This window comes from Nestor notabilis, unplaced genomic scaffold (assembly GCF_000696875.1).
Source record: "Nestor notabilis isolate BGI_N333 unplaced genomic scaffold, ASM69687v1 scaffold15106, whole genome shotgun sequence".
In the NCBI taxonomy this organism is placed as follows: Eukaryota; Metazoa; Chordata; class Aves; order Psittaciformes; family Psittacidae; genus Nestor; species Nestor notabilis.
The window spans coordinates 99,295-121,053 of record NW_009931649.1 but is presented as its reverse complement, the minus strand read 5'-3'; the positions used below and the strand labels follow the sequence as shown (position 1 = coordinate 121,053).

The 21,759-nt window shown below is 37.0% G+C and overlaps 1 protein-coding gene across 1 annotated transcript in view; it reads left to right on the top strand.

Annotated features, from left to right (window-relative positions):
- The window catches only part of LOC104406895 (dystonin-like), a 69,877-nt gene that overhangs the window by 11,753 nt on the left and 36,365 nt on the right, over nucleotides 1–21,759 (top strand). Inside the window, exons 9-21 of the mRNA XM_010016011.1 lie at nucleotides 27–233; nucleotides 3,985–4,104; nucleotides 4,284–4,391; nucleotides 6,084–6,302; nucleotides 9,376–9,579; nucleotides 12,334–12,565; nucleotides 12,917–13,143; nucleotides 13,784–13,906; nucleotides 14,651–14,752; nucleotides 17,059–17,160; nucleotides 18,330–18,503; nucleotides 19,329–19,484; nucleotides 21,466–21,663. Coding sequence (XP_010014313.1) covers nucleotides 27–233; nucleotides 3,985–4,104; nucleotides 4,284–4,391; nucleotides 6,084–6,302; nucleotides 9,376–9,579; nucleotides 12,334–12,565; nucleotides 12,917–13,143; nucleotides 13,784–13,906; nucleotides 14,651–14,752; nucleotides 17,059–17,160; nucleotides 18,330–18,503; nucleotides 19,329–19,484; nucleotides 21,466–21,663 — 2,172 coding nt within the window. The remainder of the gene's footprint in view (nucleotides 1–26; nucleotides 234–3,984; nucleotides 4,105–4,283; nucleotides 4,392–6,083; nucleotides 6,303–9,375; nucleotides 9,580–12,333; nucleotides 12,566–12,916; nucleotides 13,144–13,783; nucleotides 13,907–14,650; nucleotides 14,753–17,058; nucleotides 17,161–18,329; nucleotides 18,504–19,328; nucleotides 19,485–21,465; nucleotides 21,664–21,759) is intronic.

The window sequence follows — 21,759 nt, the reverse complement described above, 5'->3', positions numbered from 1 at the left end:
TGTTTACTTTAAATGGCCTTTTACAGGAGCTGAAAAAAGAAGCAAAGAACAACAAAGGCTTACTGGACACTCTCAATGAAGTTGGCAGTGCTTTCCTGGAGCTGGTGCCATGGAGGGCCAGAGAGGGGCTTGACAGGATGATAACAGAGGACAACGAACGTTACAGATTAGTGAGTGATATGATCTCTCAGAAGGTGGATGAGATTGATGCTGCCATCCTGAGATCCCAGCAGGTACTGAAAACTGTTCTTTGGGCAATAACAGTCTCCGGCCATGTGTACCTGAAGAAAAGATGTACTTTAATAATGTTGCCAAATGTTTGTTGTGCTTGACCAGCAGAAGGCCTGTTCAAATGAAATGGGACTCCACTGTTAAGATATGAATGCTAGAATTTGGCTAATCTGTACACTGTTACAGTTTTCTGCCTTTTGTTGGCACAAACATCAGGCTTGTAGCTAAAATTGCTGTAACTATCCTGTGGCTTTTTAAGTGGGAGTTTACTTAAGTAAGAACTGAATGGCCTGTGCCTTTGTAGATCATGTTTGTTATATTAAGTAAAATATACTCCAGATCCCCAGCCGATTTTACTGGATGCCACACTGGAATCACAAGGGTTGCCACACCTTTTAGCATCAGCTGATTCTCTAGCTCCTCTGTACTTTTCACAATTAAAAGCCGGATCATCTTGTTCAAGCTGTAGTGGAGGATTTAAATAACAATCTCTATTATTCATATCCACAATGCTTTCCTTTTTGGGGCTCAAAAATTTAAGTTCTTTAATATGTGGAGGTTTCTATACAACCACAGAGCTGTATATATGGGTACACTTTGAGAACTGGCACTCTTAATTTCATCACTAAATGGTCCCATATTTAGGTTTGCTTATAATGCCACGTGGAAACAGAATTTGCCAATGTCTGCCTATGGTTCAGGCATAGAAATACTGGTGCAGATTTCTGTTTCTGCTAATAGTTCCCATAAACAGTTGTAACAGGACAAGGAGGAGGCATGTGTGATATTTTCAGTTTGCTGAAAGCTGACTGAAAGAGGCTGGCAATAACTCGGATCTTGTAACTGAGGTTAAAGTAACCTCATGTTTCTTTTTAAGGAGTTTGCTATGAATATTATCTTGTCTCATTAATCAAATCCTCAAAAATGAAGGGTGATTTTTTTCAGTAGTGATAATGTAAGATAGGAGAGTGTATGTTGGCTCTCCTTAAACTTTTCTGAATTCTGTGAGTGTGTTGCATCCCCTAGCACAAGTTCAGCAAATTCAGGTCCCTACATAAAAAGTCCAGAGCTGCTGCTCCACTAGCTAATGTGGCAAAGGCACATTTGCACCCTAGACTTGCATACCCCTAACCTCCACTTCAGCCCAACTCACATCACCACAGTATACTCCTAAACACTATATCCTATGATAAATATCAAGAGGCTTAACACGCTTCCAGTGAAGGAGAAGGTACTTTCCATTTAGCTCAGAGAAAAACAATGCAAAATAAAAAAAGCTTTTGGAGAAGTTACTGCTCAGTAAGCTTATCCTGTGGCAACTTGTTCCAAGTGCCTGTACTATTAAGAAGTTTTGGGTGGAGGACAAAGCGACAAGGAAGATGAAGGCTCAAAGAAGTAGTGTAGGGTTCAGGCTAGACATCACTAGCTCAAGGTGAGAAACACAGCAAGCTACATGAACATGTAAGCATATTGTTTCATGTGGAAGCTGTTTATTCAGTGGAAACTGGGAGGCTTTATACACTAATGCAACGTCCCGGTTTTTAACTACCTGGGCAAAGTGCTCCCAGATGGATAGAATTATCCTAGGGATAAATTTAGCTGCATGTTGTAATTTTCATTTCTCAATACTGAAGGCATTGGATGGTGTCTTACCCTACTGAAGGCGTGCTACATAGAATAGGTCATATTCTACTTTTGGCTTACTTGTTTGTCACTGTAAAGCAGCCATAGAGAGTACTTTAGAAAGCATTTATGGAGCAAATCACAGTCTCATTGTATTTGGAAGTCAATCATTCCTGGTTAGAAGTAAAAGTACCATGATGAACTATGCTTGGTTAAACCGGGTGGGGATGAAATAGATGATTTTATAATGACTCAAGCGAAGTTCAGTGCTCATAAATAAATGTTGTGCATAATGGGAAGAAAACACTTCAAAATTTGGATGCAGGGAGTACCAATTTTCTGCTTTTTATTCTTTGGTGTTATATTTGAAATTTGAATTTGAAATTGGAAATCCTGTACCCTCAGCAAATGGAGTTTAGAATCCTGTCCTTCCTTAATGCTGTGTAACCTAGAAATTCCACTGCCATGCCTTGATTTTGTAATTTCCATTAAATATTTGCTCAATATTACTTACACACCCATGGATATTTAGTATCAGGAAGTCGGATTGCAGTTAAAATGTACATCTAACACATTTGAAATCACCTTCTTAATTTCCTTCACCTGGATTGTGACTAGACAGGCTTCTGAAGAGCTTGGCAGTTTCTAAAGCCAGGAATTAACTATCACTGGTGTATGCACTTTGTGCTGATGTTTACAGTCCTGATTGTTTCAGAACGTACCTTTCTATTAGGAAGTCACAATATTTAGGACAAAACTTTCTGTTACTTTAAATGAGAAGTGACATACAGTGAGAAAGAATGTGCTCTCTTTGATGTAACAAATGGATTATAAGGGCTGAAAAAGATTGACTTGTAAAGAATGAAATCTCAGAACTGCTTCTTTTGGTTTTGTGTGACTCATGATTAATCACTGAGACAAGACTGTTTAGTGGCTAAAGTGAACTCCAACTACATTACAGGAGCAGGGCTGTCATGGTCTACAGCCACAAAGGCACAGACCAACATATTTGAAGTCAAGAGGGACAGTGATCAGAAAGAGACTTCAGAGGAAAGTATAGGTATCAACAACACAAGTAGCAGGTTCTGACCTAAAACGTCCTGATAGACTGTCACAATAACTTGGAGCCATGTTAATGTTCAGCTAATTGCACTGGAGGTCACAGTTTAAAATAAATAAAGCAATAAATTAGTTCTTAGTAGTTTGTATGATGACTGTTTCGTACATCTCATCATCCCATGTAATATTTCTCTATGGCTTAAGCTCAAAGCTGCCTTTGCTGAGAACTGCACCATTTGGGTGCTAAGATACATGCCTATAAACTTGAGCTGGAGAGAATATATGATTTTTTTTTAATCTTTTTTTAATTTGGTCTTACTTTCCAGAGGAATTGGATCCCCACACACTTCTTTTCAGGATCTCAGTCAGTCTCTCCATCGCAAATTAGTAAGAAACAGATCCTTTAAATCCTCTCATTACTTTAGTGCTTGAGGTAATTTCTAAAACATTGACATGTTGACTAATGGTGGTCAAAAGTTAATCTTTTAGGAAAAGGACTGGCTGCACCCAAATGCTCCCAAGAGTTTTTGCATTTAATCCAAGGTCTCGTTTTAGATGAAATCCTGTCTTGTCTGAGTTCACTGAGGTTTTTCCACCGACTTAGTTGAATTGTGATTGTTTTGCCTCTATCATTTAATACCAAAGCAGCTCTTAAGATTAAAAGGGTAACACCAAACAACTATTTCTTAGGATAATTGCAACACTAGCAGTAATAAGAGATGGAAAAGACATGTGAAAGTAGACTAAAATGAAAACAATGAATCTACTTACAATTCCGAAATTATAATCCTTTTTATTTTCTTATGTCTGTTAGAGAGCTGTAGGCTTTGGAAAAATATATTTGCTTCTGTTGCGTTGTCATGCTTATGAATTAAGCTGCTGTATTACAATCCCTCAGAATCATTTTGGGCTTCATATTTCATTTGTATAAAAACCTCATATGGAAAGTGAGCTGCTGTCTTTCTAATAGTTCTGAAGTATGCTTTTTAACCTTCTTTACATTTTCTGAAACAGTCATTCTAATTTCACGTCTATAGAACCACTGGACTAATTCATGTCTCCCTCATTTAGTTTGATCAAGCAGCTGATGCTGAATTTGCCTGGATTGCAGAAACAGAAAAGAAACTGATGTCTCTGGGTGATATTAGGCTTGAGCAAGACCAGACCACGGCTCAGCTACAAGTTCAAAAGGTAAAAGAAATGCATTTCCAAATGTCATGTTAATTACTGGCCGGCACACTCTCCATCTAGAAAATGTACTGGCACAATTTAATTTTCAGTCCATCATAATGCGCTTCAAAAATAGTTTTTGCTCCATGTACTCTTTTTTTTTTTTTTCTTTTCCTGACCAATTTTTATTGTGTTTCAAGGCTTTTACCATGGAGATTTTGAGGCACAAGGATACTATAGATGAACTTGTTAAATCTGGGGATAAGATTATGAACACGTGCACCGAAGAAGAGAAACAGGCCATGAAGGTAAAGTTCCTTAAATTGCAGCTACAGCAGTAGATATGCAGACATCATATAAATAGAAGGATTCCTATAGTGTATGTCTTGAAATACTAATGAAAAAGCATTAATTAATGCCACTTCTAGTCTAACGATTGTAGTACTGGAAGAAATGCTGTTGTGTATCACTCTCCTTCCTTCAGGATGTTCAAAGAGCAAGCACCGCATACTTGCTTCATTGCCAGACACTAATTTGTAGCCCCATTTATCATCTTCAACCACAGTAAATAGTATTTTAGCCAAGGGATAATTGAGTGAATAGGTGTTAGTCATCTGGGGTAGTGTGTATGGAATCTGGCTATTCATCTTCCCGAGTTCTCTTGGGTCAGTGACGCTCTGCATGCGTGTATTTCTGTGCTGGATTCAATGGCTATGCACCTCAGTGTGAATCTTTCATTTCTACGGATTTCAGCGTTGACTTTACTTGCTAAGATTATTCCATACTGTTGAGTAACACAGTCCATGAAAGGCATTCTTATGCTTTTGTTTATTACACACACAGAGAAAGCCCGATGTTGGGGCTGCATATATATACAGACAGATTTTTCACATTAGCATTTAAGAATGGGTTAGTTATGGGGTTGGTGGGTTATTTTGCTAAGTTACGGTGAGGCTGGATATATAGTGTAAATTTAGTCTTTCCAATGCATGCCCTCCTTGAACAACAACACTAATTGTGCTCTGCTGGAGGATCTCTGAATAAATCTGATTTACTCTTAAGTGAATTTAAAATAGATGAGAAGTTCTGTCTATGAAACTGTAGTCATAAGAGAAAGCAGTATTATGTGAGGCTCTAGTAAATATTTGTATTTGTCAAAAATACTGTATGTGTTAGGCTATGTTTTGTCCTTTGGATAACATCTTTATACTTAATTTACATGCAAGACATAACAAATGAAAGGATAGCTTGTTCTGGAAAAAAAAGATTTCTTCACATATTCAATGGCTTGCTTGTATGTCTAGTTTTTCCAAGGCTAAGCATTTATGTGCATTGTCACGTATAGTATTTCATTAAAATGATAACATGGCAGTCTTCCACAGGAAAAATGTATAGCTAGTTGATACTTTATTTTATTATCGTGTACCCAAATGCAGTAGACTTATAATAATGGTAACACATCCTTATTACTTAATGTATGCTAACCTGGAAAATAATGCTTTGTGGTTTCTGTTGCGAGTTTGTAAGCTACAAGCACAACATTGCACCCTATTCTCTTGCCAGATTTAAGAACAAAACAAAACAAAACAAAACAAACCCAAACAACAGGTTTTTTGTGTATTGTTCATGATGCTTTGATTCGGAAATGCTAAGCTTCTGCCAAGTGTCACTGAAGATAAGCCTCTTCAGTAAGGAAGTGGGGCTAAGATCTGCAGTCAAATCATTGGCAGCTTGACTGGAAGCCGTATGAATAAAGTGTTATTTGTAAATATCAATATTACTAAATATGTTCTAATTACTTTGAAAATGCTCAGCCAAAGTCTGATTGCCCACAGTACTGATTCTGTCCACCTTAAACACTGATACTAGTAGAAATATTGTCAAAACTGAAATGTGGTTCACTGTGGTTTGGTTCTGTAATTATCAAAGGCTGTTTAGAAATGAAGGTAATAGACATGGAAAAACACACATTGATATTTTTTGTTAATATTATTTTACAGAAAAAAATGCAAAGCCTCTTACAGAAATATGATACAGTCTGTCAAATGAACTCTGAGAGAAACCTCCAGCTGGAACGGGCTCAGTCCCTGGTTAACCAGTTCTGGGAGACTTATGAAGAGCTTTGGCCATGGTTAACTGAAACAGAAATGATCATCTCTCAGCTTCCTGCACCAGCCCTTGAATATGAAACTTTAAAGCAACAACAAGAAGAGCATAGGGTAAGCATTTTGCCAGTTTTGAAAAACAAAGGGTCACAAGCCAAGTAGTATTCTGCTTAGAACTGTGGAGTACTCTGCTAAATGCTTATAACCTCGACACTCTGTTGAAAAAATAAATCTTTAAATTAGTAATAGAAAATAAATACATTTTCAGTCATGCCTCTACCATTCCCAAACTGTGCATGCAAACAAGCTTCTCTATGAAAGGCAGCTAACAATGTATAAGCATAAAAGAGGGCTAAAGGGGGGGAAAAATTGCCATTGAAGTGAGAACTGAGCACACAAAAATTAATAGTTAAGTGCACTTAAAAGTGCAAATTATTATCAGTATTAGAACACTCCAGACCCATAAATGGAAAGAACAGATATGGGATGTTTTAGCAAGAAACAAAAGAGCGTAAAACATGACTATCTAAATGGAGTACCTGCTGTCAGCATGCTGAAAGTGAAATGCTATCTTTGTGTACACTCTGTATACAAATATGCAGATATATTGATCTTGTGTACATGTAAAAACATTGGCTTTTGTTTTATTGGTAACATTGGAGGTAAATTTAGGTGAGCCAGGAAGATGGACAATTAGAGGGCCAAGAATTGATTGCTTGGGTTCCAGCCAATCCCGTAGTAATTTCTTATGTCAAGTATGTATGTTATGTAAAAATTAAAGGAAATAAATGTTTACCATAACATCACAAAACAGAGGCATCATTGTTGCAGGCTGGCCACCATATGGGCTTTCCTACATGGAGCAATAATCAGCTGGGATAAAAATTAGTATGTTTCACCTATGGCTACTAGTATCACATGGAGTCAGATCTATCCCACTGAGGTTAAAAACCTGCATGAGTCGGCACATGCAAAGCCCATATGGCTAGTGGAGATACCTGTCTCTCCCTACTAAGCATAGAATAACTAGGATTTTTTTGTTTTAGCTGCCTCAATTAAGTGACTCAAGGTAGATAGGATGAACCCTGTCTTCAAAGTCTTGTTTACTCTGAGACCAGTTAATGAAGATGTGCCACTCTTATGTACTGGTAAACACTGGGTTCACTCATTTGTCTTCCTATTATGTCCGGAATGAACAACCATGTTCTATTAAGACTAGCTATATAACATGTGCTTTACAAACTATCTTGATTAGTCACCGTAAACCAAATCATGCTTGCTTTACTTACAGGATTGTTCCTCATCTACTTTAATCATTCTGCTTGCATGAGAGGCCCTTCAGATGAGCTTCTATTTTTGCATTTTCCCTGGACTATGCCATTAGCTGAGATTTGTTTGTTAAGTAGAAGATTAATGTCAGGCAATTTTAACACATAATCTGATCTGAAATACTTGTTTACTGGAATCGTTTACCCAATAGTAGATCATGGAGAAAACCAAATCGTTTATTGTTCTAGTAAAAAAAAATGAGAGGGGGAAAAAAAAATCTGAATGTGAATTGAAAACAGTTTTTTATATTCACTTACATTTCTGTTTTGATTTATTTACTGATGACTGTCTTTGTTCCAAGTCATGGAATTCACAGATTTGACTCTGTGAGAGTAACGTGCAGTCAGTTTGGTTTGAACTGAGCTGTGGTTATGTGTAGCATAAGGTTTGGATCCAGAAATGTGCACTCTTGTGGCCTTGTATAAGTTAATCTATTTGTGGACAAAAGTATTTCACACAAAATTATTTTCTAAAAGCTTTCAACCTGCTTTTAGTTTCCGCTTTTCCTCATGTTTGCTAGTCAACATTATTTTTCCTGTTGCGATGCATACAGGTAGACTCAGGTTCTCAGTAAGTAGCTAGAGTCGGGGGGGGTTGTATTTTCATTGCTGTTTTGTCATCAGGGGACTCTGGAGAGTCACGGTCACTGTCATTTCAATCCTCTCAGCATCTCCTCTTCTGGGAAGGAGTGAGTAGGCAAGCCAGTATCGGGATTTCTTTTTAAGGGAAGGACCTTAGTTGAAGAGAAGAGGATTTATTTACACTGAGACTGATGTAGGCCCTTTTGTGAGTCTTCATTAATTTAAACAAACTCTCAATTGGGAGGAACAGAGCATGTGCCTTTCATGTTCCTGCGCAGGGGCTGCATGGGGTTCACAGCACCAAGAAGGACAGCACCTCACAAGACGATGGGATTATTCTGGAAAGGGAGGGATGAGCAGAGAAAAATAAATAAAACTGGAGGGAAGGATGAGGCTACTACTACAAAAAAAGCCCCTTTCCCTTTGTCAGATCTATGGGTACAAGTAAACAAAGGCAAAATCCTTAGGCAAGTTGGAAGACACCTTGTGACCTTTCTACTTCCACAAGCTTCTGCACAGTCTTCTGCACAGTCTTCTGCACAGTTTTGACTTACTTTGGGGGTGGATGATGAGAGGGAGTAGACAGCTGAGATGAGATTTGATTTCCCTGCTAATTACTTGTTACACTTGGTAAAGCAATAGTGCTGCTGTGAAGATAGAGGGGTCTTGTGGCCAGAGGGGAAACTGCTAAACTAGGTTGAGAGGTCTCTACTGATCAGTCTTCCTTGTCTTTTTGTCATTTTCACTGATTTCTTTGACCCATCCTTCCTTGTGCTAGTTTCCTCTTTTTAAATCAAAGATAATTTGAATTAATATTCTTGCAATGCCAGTGCCTCCTATGATGTTCTTCAATGAAAGGCTTTGCAGCAAGTGACAGATACCAACATGAAAAGTGGTGGTGTTACACCCATCTGTAATATTGTTGCCATTTCTGTTATTATGGGTACTAAATATGATGGGGTATGCCTGTTGCTAGCATCATATGCATAGTTAACATCTTATATTTTACCTATAATCATATGTCCTACAAGAGTGTTGCATGGACCTTTCTAGTACATCTGTATTTGTAATGTTTCATGCCTGGATAGCTCTTTGTTGGAATGGGAGCAATCACTGGCAAAGCAGTCATTACCTTTATTTGATATTATTTGTACTTTACATTAGGATGAAGGGTCTTTGTTTGGAATCTCTTGCCAGCTGGATGTGTTGGAAGTGTGGACAGCTGTAATGTGGTGGTGTAAACATAAGAAACTGATAAGTTGTTTCGTTTGTTATAGCAACTTCGTGAGCTGATCGCTGAGCACAAGCCTCATATAGATAAGATGAACAAAACTGGGCCTCAGTTGCTGGAGCTGAGCCCAGGAGAAGGTTTTTCTATCCAAGAGAAATATGTGGCAGCTGACACCCTTTACAGTAAAATTAAGGAAGATGTCAAAAAGCGAGCACTGGCACTGGATGAAGCCATCTCTCAGTGTACCCAGGTATCAATTTAAGTTTAAAGTATAATTGGATTCATTCAAATGGAAAAATACACGGACGTTGTCATCCTGCATGTATATACCAAGACTAAACCATCATTTTATGTGGATTTTTCAGCTTAATGGCTTGTGACTGTTCATATCACTGCCTATGGCATTGATTTTTCTATTTCTTAAGGGCTTATAATGTTATATATGGGTCAGTATTACAACTCTGCTGCAGCTGAAAAATGTGATTGCTTCTTAAATTTTGAAGCAAAAAAACCCAACCACATTTGGTCTGGAAATGTGGGATCTTATCTTTACTTCCATTTTCTCTTGCTGGTCTGTTGCTAGCTGACGCTTTGTTTACGTATGGATGTTACTGTTGATGAGTTAACTTGGGTATGGTTCTATCTGGAACTTGGCAGCTTTATTTTCAGTCTGTTACCAGTGGAACTAGAGGGTAGTTTAGCAGTGGTAACAGCAATTTTTCTTCTTTGCACACCCACAAGAACTTCACGTAACACATGCATGAACTGTTATGTAAAAGTATTGTGAGTGAAGTTAGACCTCCAAAATGTCATCATAAGCATAAAACTCAGATCAAGTCCACAAAAGCGGCGTATCTTAGGTTCATCATCCTGTGCAATGAACCTTGATAGCATATTGTCACATTCTGAAGACTTTCAATATTAGGTTAATTGTCATGAAACCGAAACTGAAATTCTTTTACTCAACCCCAAATTCAGAAAAGAACTCAGTATAACTGTGTACACAAACCCATCCAAAAAGCTGAATGAAAATAGTTCGTTCTATACTGCTGTTTTTTATAGGAAATTCCCATTTTTCTCTGTTCACTGGTGATTAAGTGCTATATTCTGCTTAGATCTAAAATAATAAAGAAATATACCTTAAAGTTCTCATCAAGTCTCATAGGTCGTTGTACTTGATGTCATATTTCTAGCCCCTGCAGACTGAGTTTAAGAACCTGAGGCAAAAAAGTGACATCAGATATCATCCTGCTTTTGAACTGGTTACAGACATTATATAATACCTTCCTAATTCACACCTCTGAAAGATGCCTGATTATTTAGATTCAGTGTTGTCATAAATGCTCAGGCCTCTCCCTATTTGCAGCTGCACATAATAAACTTGAAGGTATTTACTTAGTATTCAAGTCCCTGCTTTGTATGTGATAGACATTAACATGTTATACTGGCTAAGTACAGCAAGCAAGAATAAAAATGCATTCTTTGGTAACAGCTAGAGTATAATCAGATGTTGAGAAAATACTTAATGGTTTATGCAATACTTTAAGGTTACTTTTATGTACCTAAATGTATATGCACATGCCAAAGCAGAGCATTGTAGTGCCCAGAATGTAATTTTATATCATCTTTTTTTATTAAGATACGTAAATATATATTATCAGAGCTCTGTACTGTGATGACTATGTCAGTGTTTGTCTAGACAGTCCTGGAAGAATAATTATTTAACTCTTCAGGTTTTAAATTATACTAAATTGCATTATATATCAAAGGCAGGACATAACATATGGAGATAGAATGAGAGGTTGTAACAACTTGCGTTTCTTCCTTTTAAGTTCTCGAACGCCTTGTCTCATTCATTGAAGTGCGAGTACAAGGAGGCCTACTGAGTGTACTGACAACTTAAAAACGTAATTTATATGTCAGTTGTTATCACTTATGTAAGGTTTTGTTGCCACAATGAGGTTTTCAGAAGTCTTGAATGTGGGAAGTCTACTTATCTTTCATAACACATTTTGCTGGCTTGTATGATATTCACACTTCTAACAAAAACACTGGGTCCATAACATTAGTCACAGAGTCTGATTGAAGTGGGTTGTATGGTGGGAAAAAGTAATTACACTTGTATTGCCTATATTCCTTTGAATAGAAAGGATGTAGCTATTTGTTCACATAAGGTAATCTTGTGTTCTTTCTAGCACCTTTCCCAAGCGCAGCCAGGAGTGGTTTTTGTAGATCCTGGGGGATCATCAGATGCACCTACAGTTTATTAATCTCTTTAATTTGAAAGGGGCATGGTGGTGAGATATTTTTAGGAGTCTCGCTGGATCCAAAACCATATTGTAAAGACTAATGCTGGACCTGTATCAAAGGCCATGTACCATGTTAACATAGCTGTCATTGAGCTTCTGGGCTCAGTCAAACATAGGTGAACATAAAATACACACTGTTGTGCGCTTTTAGGTGCAGAAATAATGTACCTTTACTGCACTAACAAGCACCACCTGGACAGTAACAAACGTCTTTTTAAATGACCTTACATATCAAATCTTAATCGTGGTTGTATGCCAGTATGTTGGTCCTGATATGAAAATGTATGTATTTGACATTAAGGTAAATATCTTTCTAAAAGAATGAAATCAGAAAGCCACGGCTCTTAAAAATAAGATACAAACTACTGTATGAATTACGCAGGACTAAATCCAAGTGGATTCTGACGTATTTATAGTACCTTCAGATGGAGCGTCTCAGGACTTCATAGTGAAATTCTTAAATTGGAGAGGAAGTACCATTTGCAAGGTCATTTTTGTAAGTTAGATATTAAAAGAGGGGAAGAACCATGAGGAGGGTATTGCAAGTTGCACATATGTATGTTGGATAGAGATGTTAAATATGTTAATTTTAATGTACCTTTTTCCAGGAAAATTTCAGATGTCATTTTTCAGTTGTTGGGTTTTTTCTTTCTAATTTGTCTGCCACTTCTTTCTGTCCTTTACTGTCCTCCCAGTTTCATGACAAGATAGATCCAACTCTTGAGAGTCTGAAGCGCATAGTTGAACGCCTGAGGCAGCCACCTTCGATCTCAGCAGAAGTTGAGAAGATTAAAGAGCAAATCAGTGAAAATAAGAATGTGTCTGTGGATCTGGAAAAACTTCAGCCAGTGTATGAGACGCTTAAACAGAGAGGGGAGGAAATGATTGCTCGCTCAGAAGGAGCTGATAAGGATATATCTGCTAAAGGTAGTAGACTGAGGAAAGTTTCATGTATTGGAAATGCAGCAAGCTGCAGTATATAAAAATCTTGATTTCTGATGGCCACTAATCTGTGGATTGTGTTCTGCTGGAGAAGCTGCCAAAGATTTATAAAAGCAAAGCATTCGTTTAAAATAATTCATCATGGATTTGACCTTTGTTTTATTTTTAAAGGCCATTTTGGTTGTTTCCACTTAACGTTATAAGGAGCCCCGTAAAGAAACAATTTTAGAGTCTAAGTTTTAAAATGTACACATATGTTTCTGCTGTAGAACTGTAGAGAGATTTATGGCCAAGAATTGTTTGCCAAGGTAGTAATCTAGTTCCTTTGTTGTTTAGCTGTTCAAGATAAACTAGACCAAATGGTCCTCATTTGGGAAGACATCCAGACCTTGACTGAGGAAAGGGAGGCCAAATTGTTGGATGTAATGGAACTAGCTGAAAAGTTTTGGTGTGATCATATGGCTGTTGTAGCTACTATTAAAGATACTCAGGACTTTATTCGAGAACTGGAGGGACCTGGAGTTGACCCATCTGTAGTCAAGCAACAGCAAGAAGCTGCTGAGGTCAGTAGAAAGTATTTTGTTGACTTGAAGTATTTTATTTGCAGTATGCAGAGAAAAGACAGAATTACTATGGAATACCACAGGAGAGATTTAATTTTTTTGTTAAGGACCAAGAGGGATAATTGTATAGAAATTTACTGTAATGATATCTGAAGAGTCTATGGTAAATAACATGTATCAATGCTTAATTGCAATGAGCATGCAACATGTGCCTGTCATTATATTTACATACCTGTTTATAAACATGTGTATAACAAGCATGTCACCAAGACTTTGGAAAGTTGCACATGCTTTAGATTCCCTGAGTAAAACGTAACATCTAAATGAAAGGTGTGCAGATGTATTATGCTCTAAGACCCTAATTATTTCTAGTTAAAGATTTGAAAGTTAAATGATAACCTCTGGAAAAGAAAACACTGTGATTAAACTTCTCGTTTATTTTTTCCATCTCATGTTGTAATTTAGACTGATGTCAGTTGATTTCTCTCCCACACTGCAAAGGGATGCATGTATTTTCAGCATCCAATTGTAAGTCCAAGTGACCTTAAAGAAAACAGAGGGGGAATCCTGCTGTGTTCTATCTTGAAAGCAAACTGTACATAGATATTACATTTAGCGTTGTATGTTTTTCTCTTTGTAGGCTGTTAAAGAAGAAATCGATGGACTGCAGGAAGAACTAGAAACAGTTGTGAGCCTTGGCTCTGAACTTAGAGCTGCTTGTGGAGAGCCTGACAAACCCATTGTCAACAAAAGTATAGATGAGGTATGGGAAATACAGGTGCTTAAATTTGTTATGTTAGGTGCTTGTTCATCTGAAATAGGTATATCCCACCTGCCCCCAACAAAGTCTGAAAATAAAAATTTTGTGGCAAAAGTGTGACACCCCTGAAGCCTTTGTGGCAAATAAGATTTGCCTTTCAGGTACATGAGTCTTAACTCAGATTAGAATGTACAGACAGTTTTATTGATTTATGGGTTAAAATTTTTATAAAAGAAAGGGGTTTTTTATTTATTCATTTTTTTAAGTCTGACTAAAAGTAGATGGCTATTTTTTGCATAAGTAATGCTAGAATAAATTTCAGCTGTATCTGGTTTATGCCAAGCGAGACATCTTTACTGAGACAATCCTGTTTGGATGATTACAAAGTACTTGTAATTTCTCTAATACTCAGCTATGCACATTTCTTTGAAGCTACCTTTATTATAACAGTGTAACTCCAAATGATTTAATAATTGTATTTCCCATATTAACTATAATCCCTATATTTATAAAAATACTCAGTAAGCAGTATTGGAAGTTTACAGAAGTTATTGAAGTTAATCTAGAACATCTAGTATATTCTGAGGGAAGCTATGCAGTGATTGGGAGAAGTGTGTTAATAGGGAATGAATATGGACTATTTGTGCTTAGTTTATTTATGTTACTGACCAGTGAATAATTAGTGAATGCACATTATACAGCAGTCAAATTCTTTTGTGTATTGGAGTAAATTGTGCTTACTTGCAGCTGAATTCTGCTTGGGATGCCTTAAACAAAACATGGAAAGAAAGGGTGGATAAGCTTGCTGAAGCTATGCAGGCAGCTGTTCAATACCAAGATGGACTGCAGGTAAGATGGTCTTATACACCTAGCCCATTCCTGAGTCAATAGGATTTAATGTGGTTGTAGTAAAAAGTGCCATGTGATTTGGTAGGTGACAAGTGATGTATCATTGTTATTATAGTGACTGTTTTCTTCATAGACAGATTTTTCTCAGGGTTGGTGGGGTTTTTTTAGTTTTGGGTTGGGTTTTTTTTGCATTAAAGAATAAATCCATTACATTGTTTTCTTCATGTAGTTCATACATTGCGCTGTGTTGAGATTCAAGGTTAATGTCCCCTTGTTTATTGATAAGAGCAGAGGTTTTTTGATACTACACATTCATGGTAATCCTGCTCATGTTTTCTTGTGATGGTACTTCATATGATAGGCGAGTTGAAGTTGTGACATATTTACATGAGCTGAAAGAAATAGAATGGGTCCATATACTCACTTGCTTCTATTTTATTTCTGTGGAGGACAGTCAAAGAACTTCAGTTTTATTCCACCTTTTAAATAAGTCAAACATTTAAGTTTTAGTATTTTAAGCAAAAAATATTAACATAATGTTGCTGGATCATTATACTAATTCTTCCATTATACCAGTTCTTAGTATATTTTATCCTGTCACGATACCTTAGAAGATTATTTGCTTTTTAAATCTGTAGGTAAACGTTCCAGCATTTTTTTAAGATACCTTGTACATTGTACATCTTACAACAGACAAAGTTTCAAAAAAAAAAAACCCAAACAAAAACTGCCACTACCAAAACAAACCAAAACAAGGGGTTGGACTAGATGACCTTCAAAGGTCTCCTCCAACCCAAACTATTCTAAAATTGTATGATCTTTTCTCTGTTCTGAGTGGGGGTTTTTTGCATGTTCTTTGTACATTCTGGCTGAGTGGCAAGCCTCTTACCTTTTGTCACTGAGTGGCTGGAAGATCGAAACATTTGAAAAGATTCCAAACATGGTCAGATTTTGCAAAACCTGTTTTTTGCTCAGTGGAATGATTGGCTTTCTTGGCTCATTAAATCTTCAAAATTAGTTTCACATGACACTGAGGGCAGTTGCTTGTCTGTGCAGTGCAGATCAAGTAGCAGAATACTCCTTAATAGTAACACAACATGCCTATTTTCCAGTGCACCCTCACTATGTAATTTTCTCCAAGTTCTTCTATGTTCAGACTGCACAGAGGTTGGCTTGCAGGGTTACATTAGGAACACTGCCATTAGTTTAAGTGCTTTGTAGTTCCTGTGGCTGTACATTGTACATACTCCAAACTTCGTACTTTGTGAAAGAACTGTATTTGAGTGCCTTCTTAGGTTTATTTCAGTAGACGTGAGGAGTATCATGGGCAGATTGTTAGCTGCAGCTGCCTTGTCCTGTTGAGCATGTTGGGGGTAGTTCTCCTTTGCTTGGGGAGATGTGAAGCAGTAGGCAGCTCTGACAAGTTGTCCTAAGCTTTTCTCCGTAATGAATCACAGATAACAGTCAGGAGGAAAAGGGCCTAGCAGAGGTGTTTCTTCACTTATGCAATTACCCAGATTGATACAGCTGTTCTTAATATGTAAGTAAAGTATTCTTGAGGTGGTTCTGCATTATATCAGGAGCAAAAGAAGTATCCACAAAGCCTCAGAACTGAGGAGGCTTCATCTGGTTTTTGAAGTTATAACTGCATTATTCTATGGAAATTCAGTCAAGCCCTTTTATCTTACGGAGATTTGCTCACGGCTCTTTACTATATAATACGTACTGAATGGGGGTTGTGTTCCTTGTTGCTTGCACAGATAACATTATCACAGAATGGTTTGGGTTGGAAGGGACCTTAATGATTATACAGTTGCAACATCTCTGCCATGGGCAGGGACACCTTCCGCTAGATCAGGTTGCTCTAAGCCCTGTCCTTCAAAAGAAGTCTGTAATCGTAATTTAAAGTGCGTTACCACTCAGCTACTGTCTTCCATTTTCACTCCAGAGGAATGCACAACAGAGTTTGTCTTGTATTTACCTTTCAAGGTATCATAAAAATTGCTGATTTTACTCAAGAAGTAGACTGCCACTCAGCATGAATAGTCCTGGCAGAATATTTCTGCTAATAGAAGCTCAGTCTTGCAGCATGTACATTCTCGTAACCATTACATGAAATACTTTTGTTAATATTTGATCCCTTGTATCGTGAAGAAACCTAGGTTTTGCTGAAGAGAGCTGTTTCCTTTCAAAGACCACAGCAGTATTTTTCTCTGGAGTAAAAAACCCCATGTATTTTACTTAATAAAACTTTCAAACATGACTATTTCTCTGCTCACACTTGAATTTCATACTGTGATTTTCAGGCAATATTTGACTGGGTAGACATTGCTGGCAGCAAGTTAGCATCTATGTCCCCAGTTGGAACAGATCTGGAGACAGTGAAGCAGCAAACTGAGGAACTTAAGGTATGAACTAGTAATTTGTTTCATGTGTATTTTCATCTGTCTGCATTTTAATGTGTTATTCAGTATTCTTCTGTATTTTTCAAGAGTCCGAAGTAATTTTCAATGTCTAGTAAAAAGAATCTGTATGAAAATTGCAAATAACATATAACTGCAAACTATTCCTTTACAAATGTTTCCTTTAAAAATCTCTTCCAAATTTTGGTGAGACCACATTTTACTTTGTGAATATGTTCTGATAGCCCACAAATACTAGTAACAGCATTCATTCTCTTTCAAAGGCTCTAAGGTTATTATGTGCAGGGTTCTTTTGCTATGACCTTTATGTTTTCTGGTTTCTGCCATGAACAGCTTCCTTGAGGCTCTGAGAGAACATCTCCAAAGCTTCATTTCTGCCATTGTAGGCTTGTGTCTAAATGCTTACACAGATCATGACATTCCCAATACATGAGTAAGGTGAAAATCAGAATTTCAGTCTAACTTAGCAACCTGTCTGTATGGATCTATAACTATGTGCTCCTGATGCTGGTAGGCTATTATGCTGTATATGTAAAAAAAGGATATATAATGATCCGGAATGTCCTCAGTTTTGTTGCTCCCTTGTACTTTTTTTTTTCTTTTGGCTGTGGACAGGTTTTTTAATCTATCTATATTATGGTGTAACTTCGAATGACCCACAATCTTACGTAATTCAGAAGAACACACATACGTGAGTTGTATTCAGACTGCTTCCCAAATTGCACATACAAGAGGGTGTCCTACTGATGAAAAATTGCTTTCAGCTCTTTTGAAGAATATTCTATTTGAAGTTTAAAGTATTATATTATCACAAGCACAAGAGCTAGAACTTACTGAAGATATGTATGTTCTGCCACTTTTTAAAGACCAGAGAGATCACTAGAGAATACTTTCCTGTTGGGCATCTTTATCATCCTCAGGTCTTAGTCAGCAGGATGTGCTAGAATAGTAAGACACTGTTGCATATTTTCAGTTAGCTGGGACTGTCTGGATTATCAGTGTCTTAGAAACATTTTGACCCTGGAAAACAAACCCCCAAATTTATGAAAGTTGACAGTGATGCATTGGTAGTGCAAATATTGCTGTACTATGCTATATTCAACAAGATCATTACTTGTTATATATTTATTTGTATTCTTTTTCTATTATCATAGCAATTTAAGACAGAAGCTTATCAGCAGCAGATTGAAATGGAAAGGCTGAACCATCAGGCAGAACTATTGCTGAAGAAGGTAACAGAAGAGAGTGACAAGCACACTGTTCAAGACCCTCTCTCAGAGCTCAAACTAATGTGGGACAGCCTAGAAGAAAAAATTATAAGCAGACAGGTAAATAAACTTGAACATGGGAGCTTTATTCATGACTTAGATTTTTGAGAAAAGCTTTTTATTATATATGATGTTTTTATCAATATACACATTTATTCCTTTTCGTTTGGAAATTACAGAACTATATATAATGGAATTTGAATTTTACAATGTATTGAGTTGGTTTTGTGGTTTTTAAACCCTTAGCAGTAATTTTGTCACTTCCTCTGTTGGCAGCGCCGTGTCAAATCATTATTATTCTATTTTGGTTATTTGATGACATCTTAAGTAGCAGTTGAAAACATGTTTATATGTGTAGAAGTAATATCAGCTGCTGAACTGAGCACTTGGGGGAAAAAATAACAAACCAACAACTTACTACTAAACTGTTTCAGTGCTCTTTCCTTAAATATAGCAGTGGAAGAGACACTTAAAGATGCAATGCTTTGAAGTGTATTTTTTTTTTTCTAAACCGTGTCATTTCACAACAAAGAAAAGATTTTTAAAAGATTATGCACCAAATTGCATTTATATTGGAATTACGTTTTAAGTGATGAAAAACTACTGTCATATCTCTGACGAGAGAACCTTCAAACTTAACTCTACTCAGGTTACATGGCTTCTATGAAGGTCAGGAATTTAAGCTTGGAATGTAAGGCTTTACGGGGGAATTGCTAACTCAGCTCTAACTGTAAAGCAGTTGCTTGTTTTGGATAACTGCTTCTCCCTGGGTTTTATGCTATCATATGCATGTACTCTGCTCTGGATTACGGTGACTAATGGTAATATAAGCCAATTCAATAGCATTGTGAAAACATTTTATTGTTAATTTTATTTTTACTATAGCACAAGCTGGAAGGTGCCTTGTTAGCCTTGGGGCAGTTCCAGCATGCCCTGGATGAGTTACTGACATGGCTGACACATACAGAAGACTTGCTGAATGAACAGAAACCTGTGGGTGGAGACCCCAAGGCTATTGAAATTGAACTTGCCAAACATCATGTATGTAATTATAATGAATATTAACTGAAATGTTGTTTTGATGTTTATCTTAGTGGTGAGTCTTCTAGTAAAATTTAGCACTTGGTAAATAATTCTCTATAGAGATTTTCAAGATGCAGGTTATGGCTGAAATGCAGGCTTGGAATAACTTAAGATCTTTCCTCTTACTCCTCCATATTCTTTCGTTCCTTGTATATGCCATGAAAGTGGCATAGGTTTTAGCCAAAAAAAGAGCAGCTCACCCTGGTCTCCGCATTTATTCATCTTCATCTGACCCAGAGAACTCAAAAGTTATTGAAGCTACTACTCTCCCTGAAGCAATAAACTCCTTGATTGGTTCTGTTTAAGCCAGGTCTCACAAAATGCACGACTGTTGCACATCCTTTATTCTTTTTCTTTCTCAGAAAATAGTGATTTATTGTTCTGAATTTTGCAAAGTTGTATCTCAGTTGGATCCAACTTAACATGGAGAACAGTACTCTCAAAGTCCTGACAAACTTTATTGTGACTTAGGAGCCCACGAAAGAATGCTTCCATTGTGCCTTTATTTTGAAGATTATCTCCCAAGAGCAAGAGAACATCACTGCCTCTGCGTGACTCTGTGCTGTTTGTGACAATGTATTTCTTCTAGGACTGAAGATTCCAATGTAGTCTCATTAATCCTCTCTTTTAAATCTGCCATGTGGTATTTGGCCTGTATATGATGTGAAAAGTATTCGGAGTCCATTTTGGATTTAGAGAGAATTGATAATACACAGATAATTAAGGTATTTGCATTGTGTATTTCAATGCAGCTATGCTGCTTCTGAAGCCTTTTACGTCATCAGTTGGAATTTGAGCCCAGTACAGTATCTACATTCCCTATATGACTAATGTTATAAACGGACTCTTTAAAAAAAAAAAGAAGTTACAAACCCAGATTCTGCTCCATGAACCTTTTATATTCTTATTGAATGGAAGTGTTTTACTAGTGAAGAAGCATCCAGGCATCGTTTATGTCTGTGCTGAAGGAGTTTGCAAACACGTGAACTAATCTACTTCCTTTTCATAAAACAGAGTTTACAGGTTAGAAAGTTCACACAGAAGTGCATCCGGCTGTGGTAGCCTGTAAAAACATCCATATCTTTAATAACTTGGGAAAGAATAGACCTTGTTCTTAGTGAGCCTCAGCAGGAAGGAAAGGATAAGATGAATCTGTTTCTCTGAGTATCACCTTTTTCTTCCCCATTCAGAAACTAAAATAAGAAGTATCTTCCAGTGCTTTACTTAGAAGAGTTAAAGCAAGTGTGGTGTGTGTTTTGTATACAAGGGCTGCTTGTGACTTCATGTTTCATCAAGTTCTCTGTATAGTTTATTCTAAAGTTCCTTTGTATTTAGCTTTATATTTTTTTCTCTATGCCAGCATTTTGTGGGAGGTGAATTTGAACCTGTCCCCTGGAATACAGCAGTCATAAACTTGAGTTTCTTAGATGGAGTTTACCATTCCCTTCCCACCCATTTTGCATATTCTCTCTTTTTTTTGGCACAGTATAGCAGTATTCTTGTTCCTCTTTCTCTTCTCTTTTCAAACAAGCAGTTGGCACTACTATATGTAACAAAGTTTTTACACCTTACCCTCAAAACCAAAGAAAAATCCTATTAAAGAAAAGTATGTAGTAAATTAAGGAAAGTGAAGAAATAATTCTTCACTAGCAGTACTAGAAAATTTTCATTATTTCAGAAATATGGATTATTAGAATATATTATTCTGTAATATATATTGTTTTTTCCAAGATCTAAAAGTAAAACATATCACTTTTGCAGAAAGGTATGTTATAGCTTTTGATTGAAGAGACCTTAGTTATTAGCTTTATTTGCTAATACCTGTGCTGATGTTAACTGTTGTCTTGCCACTGGATTAGGACTAGCTCAGTGACTGTGAATGCTGTCACTCAGTAACTTATCAACATGGCCAGTCTTACATGATGTGTTACAATTGTAGGTACTACAAAATGATGTTTTAGCTCATCAGTCTACGGTGGAAGCAGTTAAGAAAGCAGGAAATGACCTGATTGAATCGAGTGCTGTTGAAGAAGCAAGTAATTTACGGAGCAAGCTGGAACTTCTGAATCAGCGCTGGCAAAACTTGTTGGAAAAAACAGAACAAAGGAAACAGCAGCTGGACAGTGCCTTGATCCAGGTGAAAAGGAAGTGATCAGATAAAGAGATAACTCAGGAAAAGTGTCTTTTTACATGATATACATAGATAAACGTATAAGAAGAAGGCCTAAATCAA